Source organism: Scardinius erythrophthalmus, assembly GCF_964197995.2.
Source record: "Scardinius erythrophthalmus genome assembly, chromosome: 10".
Classification (NCBI taxonomy): domain Eukaryota; kingdom Metazoa; phylum Chordata; class Actinopteri; order Cypriniformes; family Leuciscidae; genus Scardinius; species Scardinius erythrophthalmus.
The window spans coordinates 11919235-11939195 of record NC_138230.1 but is presented as its reverse complement, the minus strand read 5'-3'; the positions used below and the strand labels follow the sequence as shown (position 1 = coordinate 11939195).

Here is a 19961-nt window from a genome sequence, read left to right as displayed (position 1 = left end):
TAAAGCCTCAATTACACTGTCAAGATTTTAAAGCAATCTAAGAAGAATGTCACTACCAAAGGGTTTCTCTCAATGGAGATGGAGAGATGGAGCAGGGATCTCTGTTACATACTGTATAAAACTAAGTGGTATATAATAACATTTGCCATAACAACGGCAGTTTGGGGCCTGCAAACACAAACATTTGAAAACTGGTTTCAAAATGCACGTTTTTTAAAATGATACCGCTATTTGAATTTGCGGAAACGGTGACGTCATGTGCATGCATATTATGTGTTCAGTCTATAGGCAAGTAGTGTTTCTTTACAAAGAGACATCACCAACTACTGGCCTAGCATGAATAACACAGCGCTTTTAGTCGTTTTCGCAGATCCGTGTGAAAGGGGATAGTTTTGACAACGGTATCTTCTGTACGCGAAGAACGCAAAGTAAAAACTTTGTGTAACCGTACCCTAAAAAGTAGTCCAAAATCCTTAATGTTAATTGTTTGAGATAATTTTCAGGTAGTCCAATCGAAACTTCAGCAACATAGAAACACAATCACAAAAAAACTATTACAATAAAACTAGTGATTGAAGTCAATATAGAATACATACATGTTTGGTCATTAAACTATTAAATCATTAGCTGTCGATATCAAGCTGTGTTGACTAAGAAGATTTACTTACACTACATTTGTGTACACATTTGACACCACAGCTCACACTAAGGATGAAAATCTGCAACATATTCTAGACAACATGAAATATCATTCACATACCAGTTTACTTCTGTAATGTGATGAATTGCAAAATGAAACCGGATATTCAAGAAAAAGAGATGTAGTACATGACTTGACTTGATCCTTTGGCAATTGGATGGATCATGCAAAGTGGTCTATAGACCCTGTTTATATACTTGATATTAAGATGCGTTTTGGTCAATCGGATCGGATCACAAGTAGACGAGGGATACACACACCCATTTACACTTGGTGGTTTAATCTGTCTCTTTTGTCCACTTTCAATCACTTTACCTTTTGAAGTGGTCAAAAGTGGACAAGCTCAAAATGTTTTAGACCCCATTTACACCTGTATTTAGCGTTGTCCACTTGTGATCGGACTGACGAAAATGCATCGTATTACCAGGTGTAAACAGGGTTTGCAGTATCAGGAATGGTACATTGTGCTTGGTAAGCTATGCTTTTCATCTTCAAACAAAAATTAGGTCTTCAGCCGACAAAGTTTAAATCCCGTCTAGCTAGCGTTCTTTTCCGTACTGTTTCCGCATCAGATCAGTAGGTGGAGAGTAGGCGGTCTTTCGTGGTTCGAACACATTTACACTACGAAAGCAATCATGTCAAATGCGTTTTTTCGGCTACCTCTGGAAGTGGTCTAAAGTGGACAAGCTCAAACTGTTTTAGACCCCGTTGACACCTGTATATTTATCATCGTCTACTTGTGATCAGAGTGACGAAAAACACTTCTTAAAGGAGAACTCCGGTCAATTTTAACATTGAGCTCATTTTTTGTACATTTGGAGTGCTGTCAATACAGAGAACAACGACAAAAATCGGTGTTGCCTACACCGAGTTATTCTATTTTTAAAATTTGCACCCTGTTGACTTCAATGGGGCAAGTACTAAACCTGCTTTTAGCCTCTTAACATCCTTGATGTGTCATTACAAGTGCACAGAAAATGTGAGTGATTCCTTCAGAGTGAACACGAGTGGATCTGACTGCAGTAGATGTGAAAAATGTATAAAAATGATGTTATTTAAGCCAGCGCAAATACCTTTGTTTACATCCTGTTTTCGGGTGAAGTCCAAAGTAGTCGATTGCCGAGTTCACGCGCATAGGTTTAGTACCTATGATCACGCGCGTGAACTCGGCAATCGACTACTTTGGACTTCACCCGAAAACAGGATGTAAACAAAGGTATTTGCGATGGCTTAAATAACATCATTTTTATACATTTCTTTCACATCTACTGCAGTCAGATCCACTCGTGTTCACTCTGAAGGAATCACTCACATTTTCTGTGCACATGTAATGACACATCAAGGATGTTTAGAGGCTAAAAGCAGGTTTAGTACTTGCCCTATTGAAGTCAACAGGGTGCAAATTTTAAAAATAGAATAACTCGGTGTAGGCAACACCGATTTTTGTCGTTGTTCTCTGTATTGACAGCACTCCAAATGTACAAAAAAATGAGCTCAATGTTAAAATTGACCGGAGTTCTCCTTTAATGCCAGGCATAAACAGGGCTTATATGACAGGAGAGAAGCTGAGGGTGTGTTCACACTTGTAGTTCAATTCGCTTGGTTTGTTTGGTCCGGACCGAAAAAAAAATGTTGTCCTGGTCTTCACATTGGCATTTGAACACAGAACCTAAAGATGCTGAAAATAAAGGCATAGGGATATGTTTACAACCTGATTGGTTATTTCTTATCAAACATCCAAAACAATGCTGTGTTCTGTGCTAAATGCACTCGTTGTGTGTGTGTAGCCTACATATGATGGTATTTTGACCAGCTGAGAACTCGTGAAGGAGTCAAAACAGTGGCAGGAATCCCTCCATTACACATACAAATGAAGATCTGCTGCAAGGAGACGCGGTTCTGACGCCTGTACCGAACTGTGATGGGCAACATCGTGACTATGACGAGAAAAAACCAGGGTTCGTTTTAATCGAATCAAACATGCAAAGAGTGAACACAGCCAGAAAAGTAAGAGCGCTCTGTGACATCAATTAAAAATAAAAAAGTAGTTTCAGAGGCTTATATTTCTTTGGAATAATGAGAACTAATGAATTATTCACAAGCATTAAAAAGGCATTAAAATCCATTTCAATCTAATTTTCAGGGCTCAACAATTAAAGATTTTTTTCAGGCCCAACCATAAAATATGACCAAACAAAAAGTATTACAATTTAAGATATTTAACACAATATTATTTCTAGCAAATATAAAAATACATTAAAAAAAAAAAAAACTGATCAATTTTCATTTTTGTATTTATATATATTAAATGTTATGTTTTCTTAAATTTTCAGTTCTCTTCACAAATATATGTCTTCACAAAAAGATTATAAAACAGGCTGCAAATTACACATCTAATGTAAATCCATAAATCTTGAAGGAAAACGATAGCAAACAATGCAAAATATTACTAATTGGTTTGTAGTTTTTTAAAACATTCCTTTTTTTGATGCTCCCAAAACTGTCGCCAGTCATTCTTGCATTGTCTGCAGATTTTGAATTTGCAACAATCACAAAATACATCAGATTGTGTCTGCAAGGCATAAGTTTTTCAGTGGCAACAAAGCAGTGGTTTCAAATGGCCTGGAACGATCTCACACTGACACAGGGTTAGTGGGTCATGCTTACTGTTAAGCCCTGATGTTGACTTTAAGAAAGCCGCAATTAAAGATTTACCTATTCAAATGCAATTTTGAACTGTATGCAAGGTAAATGGAAATATCTAATATTTGACTCTAGTCTAGTGGTGTACCTATATCAAATAAATTAAATGGGCATTGTTGAAAAAACATAGGCCTATGCATTACCATAGCATGTTGACATGCAAAGCGTATCATTGGGCTCCTTTGTAATTTGGCCGCAGCCCCTGCTTTTGTAGAATGAAGACTCTCATGATACTCCACCCCTCTCAAACCCCAACTATGGATACCCTCTGCAGGGTCTGGAAGGTGTGGCTTCTTCTAACGACACCCATTGGCTAAAATGCAAGGCAAGGACACCCTCCCCATGGCTACCGTCACCGCAGTATGAAAAGCAGCGCTAAGGAACAGCTCAACGACAGAAGCGTCATCACCCAAACCAGCCATTGGCAGCAGTCATAACAAGTCAGCCACACTCCAAACATCAAACTGTCTATGTGTACATGCCCACACAGGCCTGAGGACTGCTAAGAAAGATTCATTTCAAAGACCAGACATCAAAAACTTCCTTAAATGATACGATTCCACTCAACAAAGACAAAGACATCTGTCTAAAACAATGGCTTGTTGTTCCCTACAGTCTGGTTTGAACAATTCTGCAGACTTGCACACTTCCTTCCTCAGAGGATTTGGTTTTAAAAACAGCCCCTTAACTTAAACAACTTCTATGGATGAGTTAATCTTAATTGCTATCTGAGCTTCAGCAAGAAAATTAATAAGTTAGACTAACAAATAAGACTGAAATCCAGCTTTTACTATTAGTCATGTTTTTAGATCCGGGTAGCTGGTTTCTAGCTGGTCTAAGATGGTCATAAGTTGGTGCAAACTGGTAGACCATCTTAGACCAGCAAGAAAACAGTTTAAGCTGCTTTTTGAAACATGATGTCTGGTAAACCAGCTAATGGCCAGCAAGAAACCGACTACACCATCTAAAGCTGGATTTTCCATCAGGGCATGGTTTGGATTTAACAACTTGGTAATTCTTGCCACGTTTCTGAAATTTAGGGGCGTTTAACCACAATTAGGGACTTGAAATGCATGGGTGCAAAAAAATAAAAGGGACTAAGTTTATTATGACTTCCTCCTTCCGTTCAAAATGGTGTTTACCCTTGTTTCAGAAACCTCGTCACTGCGTACCAAGCCATCGAGTCAGATTTGGATTGTAAACATAAGCGCTTCAATAACATAGGTTATTGTACACTATATGAAAGGCATTTAGTTATTTTCTACTCAATAAAAACACAGTTTAGCCTTACCAACTGCTCGCCCTTTCTGTTCACGCCTGAGCGTTTCAGACTGATCGCCACATTCAGAGCTCTGACTGGGGGTGTGTTGCTTTGTTCCATCGTTCGAGTCTGTTTTTCTTTTAGACGCATTGCTCTTCCCGTTCCCTCCGTATTCTAGCTCCCGAGACTGAAGGGTTGCCCTTAAACGCTGATTTTCCTGCTCTTTGGTGGCTGTTTCCAATAGCATTGAATCCAAAGTGGCCCCAACAGTCTTGGTGATTTCCTGAACGGCGAGCTGCACAACCTGCTCCAGTGCGGACTCCAGCTGACCTTGGAAAAACGAAATGTAGAGGGACCCGTTCATGTTTACAACCGCTCCGTTGAAAGACCTCTGTCATTCTTCCTCTCCCCACCCCCCAAAATAGTGTCAAATATACATAAGTCTCCCAGAACAACTGCCTAAAAAACAGTTAACGTTACCCCTTTTCTCGAGAAACACATCGTGGACATGTATACACCCCTTAGTACGCCGTACCGTAATCTACACCGTGAAGTCGCACAGGGAGTCAAGTAGTCCAGAAGCACATTAGAGGATCTTCCCTCAGACGACCAGTTCGCCATTTTGCCCCAAATTTGAAAACGTCCTGCGCACATTACCCAGAAACAAGCCATGGCAAAACGCCGTTTCAACATTCAATAAAAGTAGTTTGATGAAGCCGTTAGTAGGTTTGTGCATCCGACGTTTTGTTGTTTTGAGGTCAAGCGGTGAGCATAAATGACCCGATCAATTTAAACGGTTTTAAACGTCTTTAACGTTTAGTAGATTATAGCTATTCAGTTATTGCCTGTTATATACAGTTATGCACTACTTTTTTCGCGATTTTCCAGCATATTGACTCATACTTACTACTAAACGTTTCAGCGTGCGCTCCTCTACTTTAATTACGGTAAAAAAAAAAAAAAAAAAAAAAACAGCCGCTGCATGATCTAAGAGGAAAGCTGGGCGAGTATAATGGCAGATTACAGATTCAGACGCATGTTGTGGTGCATGATGCGTTAAAATTGAGCTGCCTGCTATCGTTTACTTTTCCAAGATAATTATAGTGTGGGTTTTTGTTGTTGTTTTTTTATTGCATACGAAACATGATTTTGAGAAAATAAATCCAAGGTTATTATTAATTATGTGATTATTTATTACATTGACCACGCCCACAAACATTTGAGATAATAGAAAAGTCCATGATGTCTTCTTTAAGGTGCAGTATGATGCTGGACTTACAGTGGACAAAAGCATATGACTGAATCTGCTAAATTTTCAGTTAGGCTACTGGAGCCATTGTAAAAGTCACTCATTCATTACTTCCACAAGCAAAATGTGTGCCCTCTTGAGGCGACCCGCTTCATGTTAAACAAAACCAAACAAACGTTTATTATTCTACTAATATGACTGCAGTCTTCATCTCTTGCATCTTCATCTCATCTCTTCATCTCTTCATCTCATCGTTTTTGAAGCTGTAAACGGCAGGAAAAGAGCTCCCTTTGTCGTGCATAGGATCTGTGGCCACAAATATACCACAGCCCCGGTTCCTGTTCCTCCTAACTGCAGAGTGCAGAGGAAGAAAAGTGCGGGACTCACACCTACAGTCTTACTAAACTGTCGGGTCTTGTAATGTGGCAAAGCGCGAGGCATAAAGCTTTGAGGTATTCTTTCTGTAGACATACAGCTTCTGTACACAGGATCATAGTTGATTGTTCAAGATCACAATCATTATTCAATTATTAATTCATTTTGTAACCTAGGCCTACATATTGTTCATATGTTTTCCAGATGATTTTATCTAGAGTGAGCTTTTGAGAAAACCAATCCTCCATTGACACAATTGTCTAAATTCACTGTTTTGCAATTTTAAACAGTTTGCTATTTCCACTTTTCTTTTCTTTTCTTTTTTTTTTTTTTTGTTTAGTTTTTGGTTAGCAGGTGAAGTCCCATTCATGCAGTATTCAACCATTAAACTTTAATGTAAGGATTAAAGCCAGATGTTTATCACAACTGTTCTTGAAAAGTCTTTAAAGCATGTGTTTAGTAATACAAGTGACAGCACAAAACAGTTATTTATGAGTACAAACATATTCATAGCCTATTTTAACACGACTTGGCAGCTGTAGGCTATTACATTAGAAATAATGCCGTTTTAAAGCGACGACTACGTTTGAAAATACATTTCAACCAATAATTTTTTTGTCATTTTCTATTAGGAAAGTTTCAGGCATTTGAAGTAGTTAATAAAGCCTCAAAGGCATTAAATGATTCAATCATAATAATAAATAGAATATTTATATAAATCATTTAAAACGGACAAATGAAGGATGGACCTTTGTAGTAATTTATGAAATAATATTCTTGTTGTGCAAGTTTTGTGATGTCATTGCCTAAAGTGCATGCAATACTCATGCAATACTGAAGATAAACCATGTAAAGGAACAGGGCTTGTTACACTGTGAATAACGTGAGTTCAGTGATAAGCATGACAGATAAGCAGAAATGTACTCTATCATACCATACCATGTGCCACATTTCACCATGATAATATATATATATATATATATATATATATATATATATATATATATATATATATTATTTCACTCTATTTAAACAAAACTCGGTTTCAAAGTCTGCAGCATATGCTTCTTGTAAGTATAGGGCCTATACAGCTTATGAATATGCTCTAAAAACAGCACAGTTTTCAAACACCAGGGGGTGCAGTATGATAATGGTTATCAAATAAAACACTGTTTTAATAGCTTAAAATCATCCATTTTGGCATGATGCTAAAGTACCGGAAATTGCATTAAACTTTTTCAGTGGAGAACAACAGAACAAAATAATGCCTTGAGTAATTAAAAGTAACCTGATTAGAGATAAACAATTATGTTTACATTTAAGTAATTAAAAGACATAAAAACAGCTGCTAGAGTTTTAGGTCAAGACCTCCAGTAAGCAGAAGGTGACAATCGCTAGGTCAGCCAGGTCCTCACGGTCTCATAGACATTTAAATCGTTTAAAACAAATAAAAATCATTTATTTCATTATTACAGTGCAATGTAGTGCAGTTTTATGCCAGTTGGATGGTTTGGTCTGCTATTCTACCACACCAGCAGAGACCAGTTTGAGGATGAATCAAGTTGATATATCCATTTTACCAAATAGGACAGTATTCAGTTCTTACAGCCGTGCACTGAAATGACAAGAACATCCCAGAAAAACTAATTCAGAGCACTTCTCTTGAATTAAACATGCAGAATGTCAAACTTTTTTCAGTAGAGCTGATTTCTTGCTTTTTAAGTTTTAATCTAGCTATGTTACTTAATGTGTAGATGTTTTCCTGAACAACCACTGGCTCTGCACCCCTATATCTAAACTCACTACTTCAGACTTATGTGCCCTGGAGAAGCTTGCGATCTGCAAGTGAACAGCACCTTGTGGTGCCATCTAAAAGTGGCACACAATCATTTTCACGGACCTTTACCTTGACTGTTCCATGCTGGTGATCCGTCTTACTCAACCCGAGCTGCTGAGTCTTTAGCCATTTTCAAGAAACGGCTGAAGATGCATCTTTTTCCAACACTTGACCCATTAATATTAACACTATTGTATACCTATTTATAAAAAATAAAAATAAAAAATCTTGCTAGACTTACTGGGAATAGTCACATGCAGCACTTGCATTTTGTTGCCCTAAATGTAATGTAGATAATTTTAAAACCTCCCGACAATATGAGCAGTGGAAAATTATAAGTGATCTATAGGGGCTTTATACAGCTTTATACTGCAGATGCCATTGGAAACACGGTAAGTCTATCCCTCACAGCCTTACTTTCATACCTGTCATGGCGCTGCTCTGAATAAGGTTTATTGCAGTGGTGAATTAATGACAGGTAATGAGGTGGAATAAAGTGCCAGGTATGACGTCAGAACCCGGAAGTCTAGTTTGCCGCTGGTTCCTTCGAGATTTTCCTATTGGGTTTTATAATGGGGTTTTTCCGTTTATGAGTCAAATTTACGATACTTTCATGTTTTGTTCTACAATATACACTGCACACACTCACACCCCAAGCTGTCTTATCTAGTTACTTATGAGAAACATACATTTGCAAAAATGAACATAACAGCTTCAAATGGATGTCCATTTTCACTATGGATGTGAATAATTTACGTTGTAGAACAAAACAAAGTACACAGGCTTTATTTTACACCTAAATCAAGGAAAATCTAGAAAATGTGTCTTCTGTGTAGTAATTACTCCACAACCGCTAAAATAGTACATTATATATAGTATGAATCACATGACCTACAGTGTCACCGCCATTCACAAATCCTCTCCCATGGCCTCATGGGATAGTAAAGTGTCCATATGCACACTTCAGAATCTCGCCGGAAGTACTCTTTTTTTTTTTTTTTTTAGTCCTGTGAATTCGGACATATAGTCACATACTGTTTTCGCCTACTATATAGTAGGTAAGTATGCAATTTTAGATGCAGCTCAGCACTTCCTCCATGTGCAAAATTACCAGTTGTACTATGATGAAAATGCAGCGAATGAATATTAATATGGCTACCTTGCTTCATAACATAATGCACCTATTTAATATACATATCCCCAAACCTTCCCCATAGCAGAATTCATAAATTCACAAGCAGTACGGCTCCTTCTCAGCCAGTCATTTAGGGATAGAGATCTAACGTCTCGTTACGTTATTATTAAAATTCATGAGCCAAGACATGGATAGAAGAATACCACTGAGGCTGAGAACCATCACATCTTAACATATTATCATGTTAATGACCAGTCCAACTCATATACTGAACATAGGGCCTACACAACTATTTGAGTTTTGTTAAAGCAATTTCAACCTTTGATTGTGTTTTGTTATACATTCCATAACATCAAAAATGTCCTGTCATGGTCATGGATTCATATTATATGTCTGTTTTCTACCAATGTTCTATTTCTAAGATTAAAAATATCCAGTAATTTAAAATAGAATTTGTATTGTTTCGTGTGAGGGCGAAACTTCTCCCATTGCATCCGCTTGTCGGAGAAAGTGTTATTGTCAGTACGAACTGACGACAATCTATGGACTTTTAAGGTAATCCGCTAACCTAGCTAGATCTTTTTATTGTTGCTGTTTTATTCGATTTAAACATCTAAATGTTAGTTAGAAGAAGTAAAATAAACAGGTAATAAAAACTCGGTGAGTGTTTTAGCGCAATTTTCTGACCTCATGGGATCACAACACTAAGAGATAGTAAATTTTTTCCTGGATTATTTTTGTGCGTTCCCGAGATTAGACCTTCCTTAACATAATGCCGAAAACCCGAAGTCTCTAGGTGGTCTGGTTGAGGAGTAGATAGAAGTACAAGATTGGTGCGCACAGACAGAACAGAAATCATGAGTTAACAATTGCAATTTTGTCCGGTGGAAAATTGCGCTAAAAATAAAACTTTTAGGCTATCAATCTATGGACATTGGTTATGCTCATCTTTGCTTGTTCCTTTGAATGTATCTTGAGTAAAACGGCTCTATATTTAACAAAGCACATATACAGTAAATGACCCGAACTGAAAGTAACGGACCTGTTACAGAATAAGGAAGTTTGTTGGCATATAACCCCAATTTAGCGAGTTGACCACCAGAAAGCTGCTTGGTTTAAAAGTGACTTCTGTGGCTATGCAAACTATGCTTCAAACATAACACTGCTGACAATGGACTTTTTTGACCACACCTTTAACATTTTACTTTAGGGATATGACAGTTTAAGAACAAGAATAATGCATTGTAGACTATGTGTATACTATTATGGGGCCCTTATTTAAAGCTTGAAAGCATCAGTGCACATTCAATGTAATTGCATGGAAAAGTAATCAGGACAATTCCTCAAAATAGCCTACTTATTTTGTGTTCCACAGAAGAAAGTAAGTCATGGGTTTGGTATGATTGCCATGAGGTGAGTAAATGATGACAGTTTTCATTTTGTTTGAAAAATTCATTTATTTGAAATAAAAACATTCAAATAATGTACAAACAATAAAAATATAAAATTATAGAATTTTAATGGGAGAAAAAAAAATCTTGAGTGTGCTCTTCGATTGTAAACCCCTGGGGCCCTGTGTCGCTACTTGCCGGTGCTGTGCCAAATCCCAGCCAGATTATTACCCCAGTATGGGTAGGTTTAGGATTAGGTGTAGTTGTGGGGTTAGGATTAGGCAACCAGGTAGCAGGGGGGTAATCATTTGGCATGGAGTTCAAATTTGGCACAGGAACTGCTGTAGCATTGAGATGCAGCTTGGCAGGCATTTAAGATAGACTGCAAGTTTCTCCCTTCACTGCCGCTGCACTCAGTGACCTGTACGCGGGTCATAAATTGCAGTACAGAATGCAAAACATCAAGCCCTACTGCAGCAGTGCGCTCGACACAGCCTAGCAATCAATTCAATGGCGTGTTAAAGAAAAAGTTCAGCCAAAAATGAAACATCTGTCATCATTTAGGAACACAAACCAACATACCAACGTTCCATTAGTCTGTATGACTTAGCATTTTCTTCCTTTGTGTGATGTGCAGATGATACAAGTTTGAAATGATAAAATGTACATGACAGACTTTTTATTTTTGTGTAAGCCATTACCACATCTTGTATTGCTCAGTAAAGCTTGTATTCAGATCACAGGCCTGTCAGACCGAAGAACTTTACAACTGATGTAACATCTGGGTCGAACTCGGCTACGCTGCTGGTGTAAATGGGTTAACCCACATTCTACAGCAAGTGTTCATGGCCTAGATCACAATCGGGACTAAACCAAGATCTGATGCTGCGTGGCACTGGGAACCGAGGTTACAAGTTATATATTTTAAATGCACATTGGTCCCACAACGCAAATTGCTATTTGTGCCTTTGACAAAGTTTGTTCATTATAAATTGGTCAAATACGACTGAGTGCTAATTTAAAGTGGATTTCTGGTGTGCCAGAGGTACCGTGGCTTTTTGAAAGCTGCTTGGATGAACAAAAAACAGAAAGCGAGCTTCAGAATAAATTAATCTAATCACATAAAGAGTTTTCATTGCTATGATCAGTGGCAGAATGAAACCAATAGCGAAACCTCATTGTTCTTGACGAGCGGATGAAATTATATCTTGTCTCTAAAACAATTTTATTCTAAGATTGTCAGAGCTTACTTACTTCAGATTAATTTGCATTTAACATAACTCATTGTTTTTTATTATTATTATTATTTAAAATCTTAATCTTATTTAATCCTAATTAGTTTCATTTTGAATAAATCAAGCTATTGTGTGGCTTCTCAGGTCTTCCTTAAAAAAATATTGGACATAGTTGCTACCTCAAGTTTCTAGCTTGCATGAAACTCTGTTGTGTAGGAGAAAAGGGCTGAATACATCAAAATGTCATGATATCTGAAAGAATAAACACTGAAATTCCCCTCAGAGTGTTTTGGTGTCCTCTGACATACACTGATCTTCAAATAGATGTTCTGAAGGAATAAAGTAATAAGCCACCAGGAGTCAGCAAGTTCCTCATCCCATAAAAAACATCAGCTGCATAATCAATCTGCAAAGAGTCAAGGTATTATTTCTGTCACTTCAAGTGACCTTTTTATATACCAGGTTAAAAATCTCTGTTATGCTGGAATCGAACTCCTGGCAGGTACTTAATGGGCAAAGGTGGGTCATTTTGACTTTGGCAGGCGATCTGATTGCAATTTGTCTTGAATTGCACTTTGAAAAGCAATGCTGCATTTAGATACAAGATGCAAAATCTTCCAGGGAATCAACAACAATTTCACTCATTAAAACATATATAATGCATAAAAACTTATGACCTGGTTGCAGTTTGACACACACAGATTATGACCAAAACATTATGACCACCTGCCTAATATGCTGTTGGTCCTCAACATGCTGCCAAAACAGCATTGACTTGTTGAGGGATGGACCCTACAAGACCTATGAAGTTGTCCTGCGAGGTGGAGCCACCATGGATCGAACTTGTTGGTCAAGCACATTCCACAGATGCTCAATTGGATTGAGATCTGGGAAATTTGGAGGCCAGGTCCAACACCTTGTTCTTCATCATGTTCCTCAAACCATTCCTGAACAATGTGTGCAGTGTGGAAGAGTACATATCCCACTGAAAGAGGCCACTTTCACTATGGAACACCATTGTCATGAAGGGGTGTACCTGGTCTGCAACAATGTGGCTCGTGTCAAATTGACGTCCGCATAAATGGCCGGACCCAGGGTTTCTCAGCAGAACACTGACCAGAGCATCACACTCCGTCCACCGGCTTGTCTTCACCCCCCAGTGCATCCTGGTGCCATCACTTCCCGATGTAAAAGATATACACGTAAATGTCGTTCATGTAAATGGGACTCATCAAACCAGGCAACCTTCATCCACTGCTCCAAGGTCCAATTCCGACACTCACGTGCCCATTGTGCCGTTTTCGGCAGGGGACATCATAGGCACTCTGGTTGGCCTACTCAGACTCATATGCAGAGTGTGTTTGTGACACATTCCTCCCATAATCATCATTCAAATCATTCAAGCCTTTGTTGCCCTCATGCATTGATGAGCCTTTTGGGTGCCCAACACTCTGTTGCCAGTTTGTGATTTGTTCGTTCTCAGACACACAAGCCTTGCCATTTCACAGATCCTCTGACCCAGTCGCCTTGCCATAACAATTTTACCCTTGTCAAAGTCACTCAGATCTTTATTCTTGCCCATTTCTCTAGAATCCAACACATTGATTATGAGAACTGGTGGTTTGCTTACCATCTCATCTACCCAAACCTTAATATGTGGCCTTGTTATGAGATGGTCAATGATTTCCGCTTCACCTGTGACTGGTCATAATGTTTTGGCTCATCTAAGCATAGAATGCATAAAAACATCACAAAAGTATGCAAATCCAAGTTAAACAGCAACATGTTTTTGTAAAAGACCTTTAAAAGGTATTCAAAGACTATATTTTTTATAGTTTTTTTGCAGATCATTCCATGCCCAAGAAGCATAAAAAGAGAAAGCAGTTTTACAAAATTCTGACTGCACCCTGAGGACTTAATAAATGTGTAGATTTATAACTATAATAGCTGCTATAATAAGATATATGACCAGTGTAATTGAATAAATTTGAAATGGTTGAAACTAAAGAGTCAAGGCCTAATGGTTTTTGAATGCTTTGAAGTATTGTGACAGAGGAACAGTGGTTTACACACCATTTCTGCAGACATTGCAGATGAGAGGTGTGAAACATTTCTGTTTCGCTCTAAAAACAGTTAGTCAGATATTCACCCCACATTTATGAATGCTGATACATCGAATACTTGCACCAAATGAAGTTGGTCTAGAACACACAAAGATCTTGATATGATATGATAAAAGTCATTACATATGAGAATTAGCAAAGCCCAAGTGTCCACAAGAAATATCACATTGAACCTATTATTTAGATTTGATGTTGTATACTAGTAAACCTGCACATTTACTGTGAGGTCCAAAAATGTGTGAAATCGTATACATGGTTGGGTCATTCCTCTAAAATCCCTGAGAGTACAGAGACTGACTCTTGTCTTGGTAGGAATTTTCATCCAAGTTAGATAACCAATCGGGCTCAGATCCAGAGATGCCAATCGCAGCCAGTGCGAAGGTCAATGGTCTGCAATTGAATGCATTAAATATAGCAGACAGAGAGAAGACTGATATCAAGACTGATATCAAATCGTGATTAGTATGACCCTGCAGTGTGAGCTTCACTAGAAGACTATATGTCATGATTCATTTGCAGTAAGTGCACCTCACTGCCATAGAGAAATACAGGCTACAATACAAAACCTAGTTTTAAAAGTGTTCTCCTGCTTATTGTTACAGCTAGGATGCTGTCATGTTTCTTATCTTTATCTCATATTGAAAAATCTGTAACTATATATATATTTTTTTAGCATTCATCAAGAAAAAGCGCAATGGAGTAACTTAACAAATTAAGTTACAGAAGTGTTTTTGATTTTATTGATTGCATAGTAATAGATGGCCTGAGAAGAGTGTAAATTAGTCTATTCCTCACAGCTGGTTGCAAAAAAAAGTGTTACAATTTGTTCAGAATCAGATATTTTCTGATTTCTTTTAACTGTAAGAGAGCGAATAAGTTTTACCCATAAAGATGTTGCAAAATATGTTAAAAAAAAGTGTGCTTGTGTCTCTGTGTTGGTGTTGTTAAAAAAAGTGTGAAGGTAACACATAACTGGTGTTTCTGAGTCTGCTCTTTTTTGTCCACCCCACCCCACCCCACCCCCCACCCAAACACACCTTTTTTTTTTTTTACATTACGGTTATTTAACCTAATCGTCTGCCCTGCTCTACCAAAGCTGTTAAGAAAACATCTCAACTAGGTAAATGTCGATTGTTTGCTTGGTTTTGTCATATTTTGTATAGGAATTATAATATGTTAACTATTCATCTTTCTGTAAATGCTTAAATATATATGTATTTGGTACAACATAGAATAAATAAGTGTTAAATTAGAACACTTTAAAGAATTCTGATAATTAAATTACATTTTCCTATAAATAAAATTTTCCAAAAGTAGTCTCACTTAAACATGGGAATGTGCTTTTTCTGCTGGGCAAATTAGTGGATTTATTTAGTAGTTATTTAGGAGTTAAACAGGTCATGTTTTACGTGCATCAAAAGTTTGGACACTCTTTGAATGCTAAACATTTTGGTAACACTTTATATTAACTGTGCACTATTAATCATTAGTTAAGCATTAGTAAACAGTTAATTCGTCATTTATATAGCATTAATAGACATTAATAAGCAGTTTATAAATACAGCTATAAATGCTTTATTCTTGATTTATAAGCATATCTATAATGTGTTTAATAATTGTATTTTCATACTTTATTAATGATCAATTTATCATTTCTAAATGAAGTATTGCATTATTTACAAAGCAGTTATTTAGGAGTTGTCAGTGGTTCATAAGATCACTTTGAAAGTGTAAGTAATTGATTAATAAACTGTTTAAATACATATTATTGTTCAGACATACAGTAATAGTTACTTAGTGTGTTAATAAATGCTTTATTAACATGTATTTCTACTGTAATTCATGGTTAATTCAGGTAGTTATAAAGCATTTAGTAGTGGTCAGTTAACTATTTTTGTGAGCTCATCTAAAGGGAGGACTAGTTATGCCTTGTAAAGCATTTACAAAGGAGATTTAAAGGCTGTTCAATATTTGTATGTTCTGTATCACTGTGTTTTGTTTGTTTCCTTTTTCTGTTTAGAAGATAACTGAGTCTTTAAATCTCCTTTATAAATGCTTTACAATGTATGAATAGTCCTCACTTTAGATGAGCTCACAAAAATAGTTAACTGACCACTACTAAATGCTTTATAACTACCTGCATTTACTACATTTACTTACACTTTCTACGTGATCTTATTAATCAATGACAACACTGTTTGTAAATAATGGTATAATGTAACTGGTTTGTAAATAATGCTATACTTCATTTAGAAATGATAAATTGATTATAAATGATGAAGTAACTGTTTAGTAAAGCTTAACTAATGATTTATAGCATGCAGTTATTATGTTTCTTGCTATCTTTGGAACCTACTGCCTTCCACTTATAAGCTTGAAAGTAGTATAAATTGTGCTATAAATATAATATTTACAGCCTGCATCCTTCTGGAGATGATTTCATATGATTTTTCTCCTTCAAAAATCATCTAAAAACAGAGAACTTTAACATTTAGTAACAGTCTATGTAAGCAGAACACCAGAATTAGTATTTTACATATTTACATTTTAATTAGCTGTTAACCCTATGAGTAACAGACCGTTTTTCAGCATTGGTTAGTGATAGAAATTGAAAGATGTAGGAGTTATATATTTGTTGCACTCAAAATATTTATGCAATGATCGATTAACTGACAAATTAAAACAGTAGTAAACTATGTATAATATTTATATGGAAATACTTGTATGTAAAATGTAAAGACACTTTTACGTTAAGTGTCCAAATACTTCTTGATCAGTTATTAAATTTGAACAATGTGAAAGAGTATCTCCTATTTTCCTCTCTTTCAGCCTGCAGTACAAATGTCTCCTCTTCTGTTGCTCCTCTTTCTTCCTTTTGCCCTCTGTTGTGAAACGATCCCCAACGAAGAGTGCAAGAAGCTTAATTTCGTACCTGGGCATAATTTGGTGGGAGAAGGCTTTGACATTGTGCGGCTGAAGACCACCGGAGCTTTTGTGGTGGATGTGATTACCTACATGAATGGAGGAGGGAGAGGAAACTGCACTGTGTGTGAGAACTCACTACTCCAGGAGAAACAGAAGGTGCCAGCTTCTGTGATGGACTGGCGCGTCAAGGTGCAGTGTCGTCACACCCTCAGTACCAAGGTGTATGAATCGGCCAACTCAGTTCTTAAGGAAACCAGCAATTCCCTCAATGTCGGCTGGAGGGTTGGGCTGAGTGTGCCAATGGTGGCAAGTGCATCTTCCGCTGGCTCTCTTTCCATGTCAGCCAGGTTTGCAAAGACACATTCAGCTCAAGACAAGTACTCCTTCACAGGCCACAGCTTCTCCTGTCGCTATTACTCGTAAGTGTGTGCACTCTCAAAAATAAAGGATATTGGCATCATATTATTGGGAATAAGTAGGGGGGGGGAAGCAATTATTAAGAGTTTATGTAAGATGCATCTGTACTCATCCAATCAATGTGATTGACCTCATAAATATGCAAATCATGACATAAGCCCAGGGTTTATAAACGTACAGTGTAAAATTTCAAAACTCGACTACCCAGGATTAACTATAAAAGATCAATTATAAACTCTGTGGAAGTGTGCTTTTTTATTGCACTGTAAAAACATAAAAGAGGTTATTGTGAGAAAGTTCCAAATGAGAAATAGTCACATTGTGAGATAAAAAGTTGCAAATTTGGACAGAAATGAAAACAAGGCTGTGAGGGATAGAAGTACAGCATGTTCAATAGATTGTTCTTTTGTTTAACAACATGCCAATTGTTTAGCTGACAAAACCCTTCAAAATTTCAGTAGATAAAATCTCCATGAAACAGTTTTGAAAGTAGTACAAAAAGAAAGTGTGATGTCTTAACTTTAAACAGTGCGTGCCATTGTAAACACTGTAAGCCTATCCCTCACAGACACGTTTTCATCCGCCTAAAATTCAACATGGCGTCTAATCTAAGGTCAATAAAGTCACAATTACCTTTTTTTAAATTGTTTAACTCTATGGCAGAAACAGGCTTTCATATTGAACAGTGTGATATGTGTTATGTTACATTAGATTACTAACATGAAGCATGTTTTCATCAGATTTCGTCTTCATGCTAGTCCTCCAGTGACCAAAGAATTTGCCGGTTCCATCAGTTCACTTCCTGCTGTATATAACAGCAAGTCAGAAGATGCATACAACCATTTTATTTCTATCTATGGAACACACTTCTTGCGGAGAGTCGAACTGGGCGGCCACGTAAAGTCAACCACTGCTGTGAAGACCTGCCAGATTTCCATGTCAGGTCTGACAGCACATGACGTGAGCATCTGCTTATCGAGAGAAGCGTCCGCCGTCATTGAGGGTGTGAATGCAAGCGCTCAAGCAAACTTCTGCGCAGCCAGGCAAAAGAAACTGGAGAATAAGAGCACCTTCAGTGGCACCTTTTCCGACCGCGTCACTGAAATATTGGGCGGCAACGGTGAGCAGCATGACATCCTCTTCAATCCAAGCGTCAATAATGGATATGGCGTGTGGCTCAAGTCACTGAAGAAAATCCCTGGAGTGGTGTCCTACACCTTGAGCTCATTGCATATGCTCGTGAAAAATGACTTAGTTAGAAAAGCCAGTCTGCAAGCTGCCATCAGCAAATACATCACAAAAAACGCAATATCAACCGCTTGCCCGTCCAGTTGCAAAGTGGGCCGGCATGACAATAATTGCGCATGCAAATGCAGCGGTCATCAAAGAGTTGATAGTAACTGCTGTCCGAGTCAGCCAGGAGTGGCCACGCTGAAAGTGACCGTGATCAGGGCTGAGGGATTATGGGGCGACTGGTTCTCTAAAACTGATGGTTATGTTAAAGTGTTCTACGGAGCTGTAAAGGCTACAACCCCTGTGATTATGAACAACAACTTTCCTCGGTGGAACTACCTGTTCAATGTTGGAACTGTTGATCTGACTAAAAAAGAGTGAGTAATTACTGAATATTCTTAAACTCCATTTTCATAATCAAAGTTTCAGTTTCTGTCAGCAATACTGTAGATGCTTTCAAAATGTGATAATGCTCTAAAAAATCTGTAAACTTTTAATGTAGTAAAAATGTGAAACTTTAAATAATTGCACATCATGTCATGAACATCCTCTTCTTACAGGTACTTGAAATTTGAGGTGTGGGACCGTGACAACCGGTTTGATGATGATCTTTTGGGAAAGCAATCTTTTATCCCAGAGCAAGGCATCAATGTGTCGAGGACGCTTCCACTCAAGCACGGCTCTCTTTTGATCTCCTACACGGCAAAGTGTGGCCCAAGCCTTACAAAGTCATATTGTGACACATATGCTCCTACGCCGGGTGGTGATGGTTCTCTAAACCATTACCAGACATTTGGCAGAGAGCAGCCCATTGTGTTTAAAAAATCCAATGGCTTTACAAGAAATATGCCTTTCCTGTAATACAACAGCTGTAGAATGTAAGGATACTGTAAAATATGAATGAAGGGCCTTCTGAGATAACGCATGTATAAAAATTGCCATAAGCTATTTTAAATATTTGGCAAAGATACAGTGAAAATTGCTATAATAAATGAAATACCATCTGTACACAAATTTACAAAAGCTATTTTTTAATAGTCACTTCAAGAACTTGTATCTGAAGTATTTTTATTTTCGATAAATTTATTTTATCTGATTCTTAAGATTTTTTCTCAATACATGATTTAATTTGATAATGTTATGTGTATCTTATACAACCTGCAGCAGTATTACATTTAAAACATGCAAAACTTTCAGACTGATGCAATAAAAAAAAACTTTATTGAAAAAAAAGTCTATTTTGTCTCTAGTTTTCACTTTAGGTTGCTTATTTCAATCATTATAGTGGGTGAAATGAGGTACTAGATTTGTGAACTATTATAACAATTAAATTTAATTACAGAAAATAAAAAAAATAACAGAGAAAAGGTAAAACAA

At 37.3% G+C, this 19961-nt stretch overlaps 2 protein-coding genes across 6 annotated transcripts in view; one reads left to right on the top strand and one right to left on the bottom strand.

The window, feature by feature from the left end:
• LOC308697646 (uncharacterized protein) overlaps window positions 1–19961 on the bottom strand; it is a 72881-nt gene that overhangs the window by 3549 nt on the left and 49371 nt on the right. For 3 of the 5 annotated variants that reach the window (XM_081377026.1, XM_081377025.1, XM_081377027.1), the window contains one exon: window positions 4695–4994. In XM_081377026.1, coding sequence (XP_081233152.1) covers window positions 4695–4994 — 300 coding nt within the window. The other 2 variants (XM_081377028.1, XM_081377024.1) reach the window with 2 other exon arrangements.
• Window positions 15102–19809, top strand: prf1.3 (perforin 1.3). Its single transcript, XM_081377022.1, has 4 exons — window positions 15102–15129; window positions 16839–17353; window positions 18092–18961; window positions 19145–19809. The coding sequence occupies exons 2-4, from the start codon at window positions 16851–16853 to the stop codon at window positions 19443–19445; spliced, it is 1674 nt and encodes a 557-aa protein (XP_081233148.1). The 5' UTR covers window positions 15102–15129; window positions 16839–16850; the 3' UTR covers window positions 19446–19809.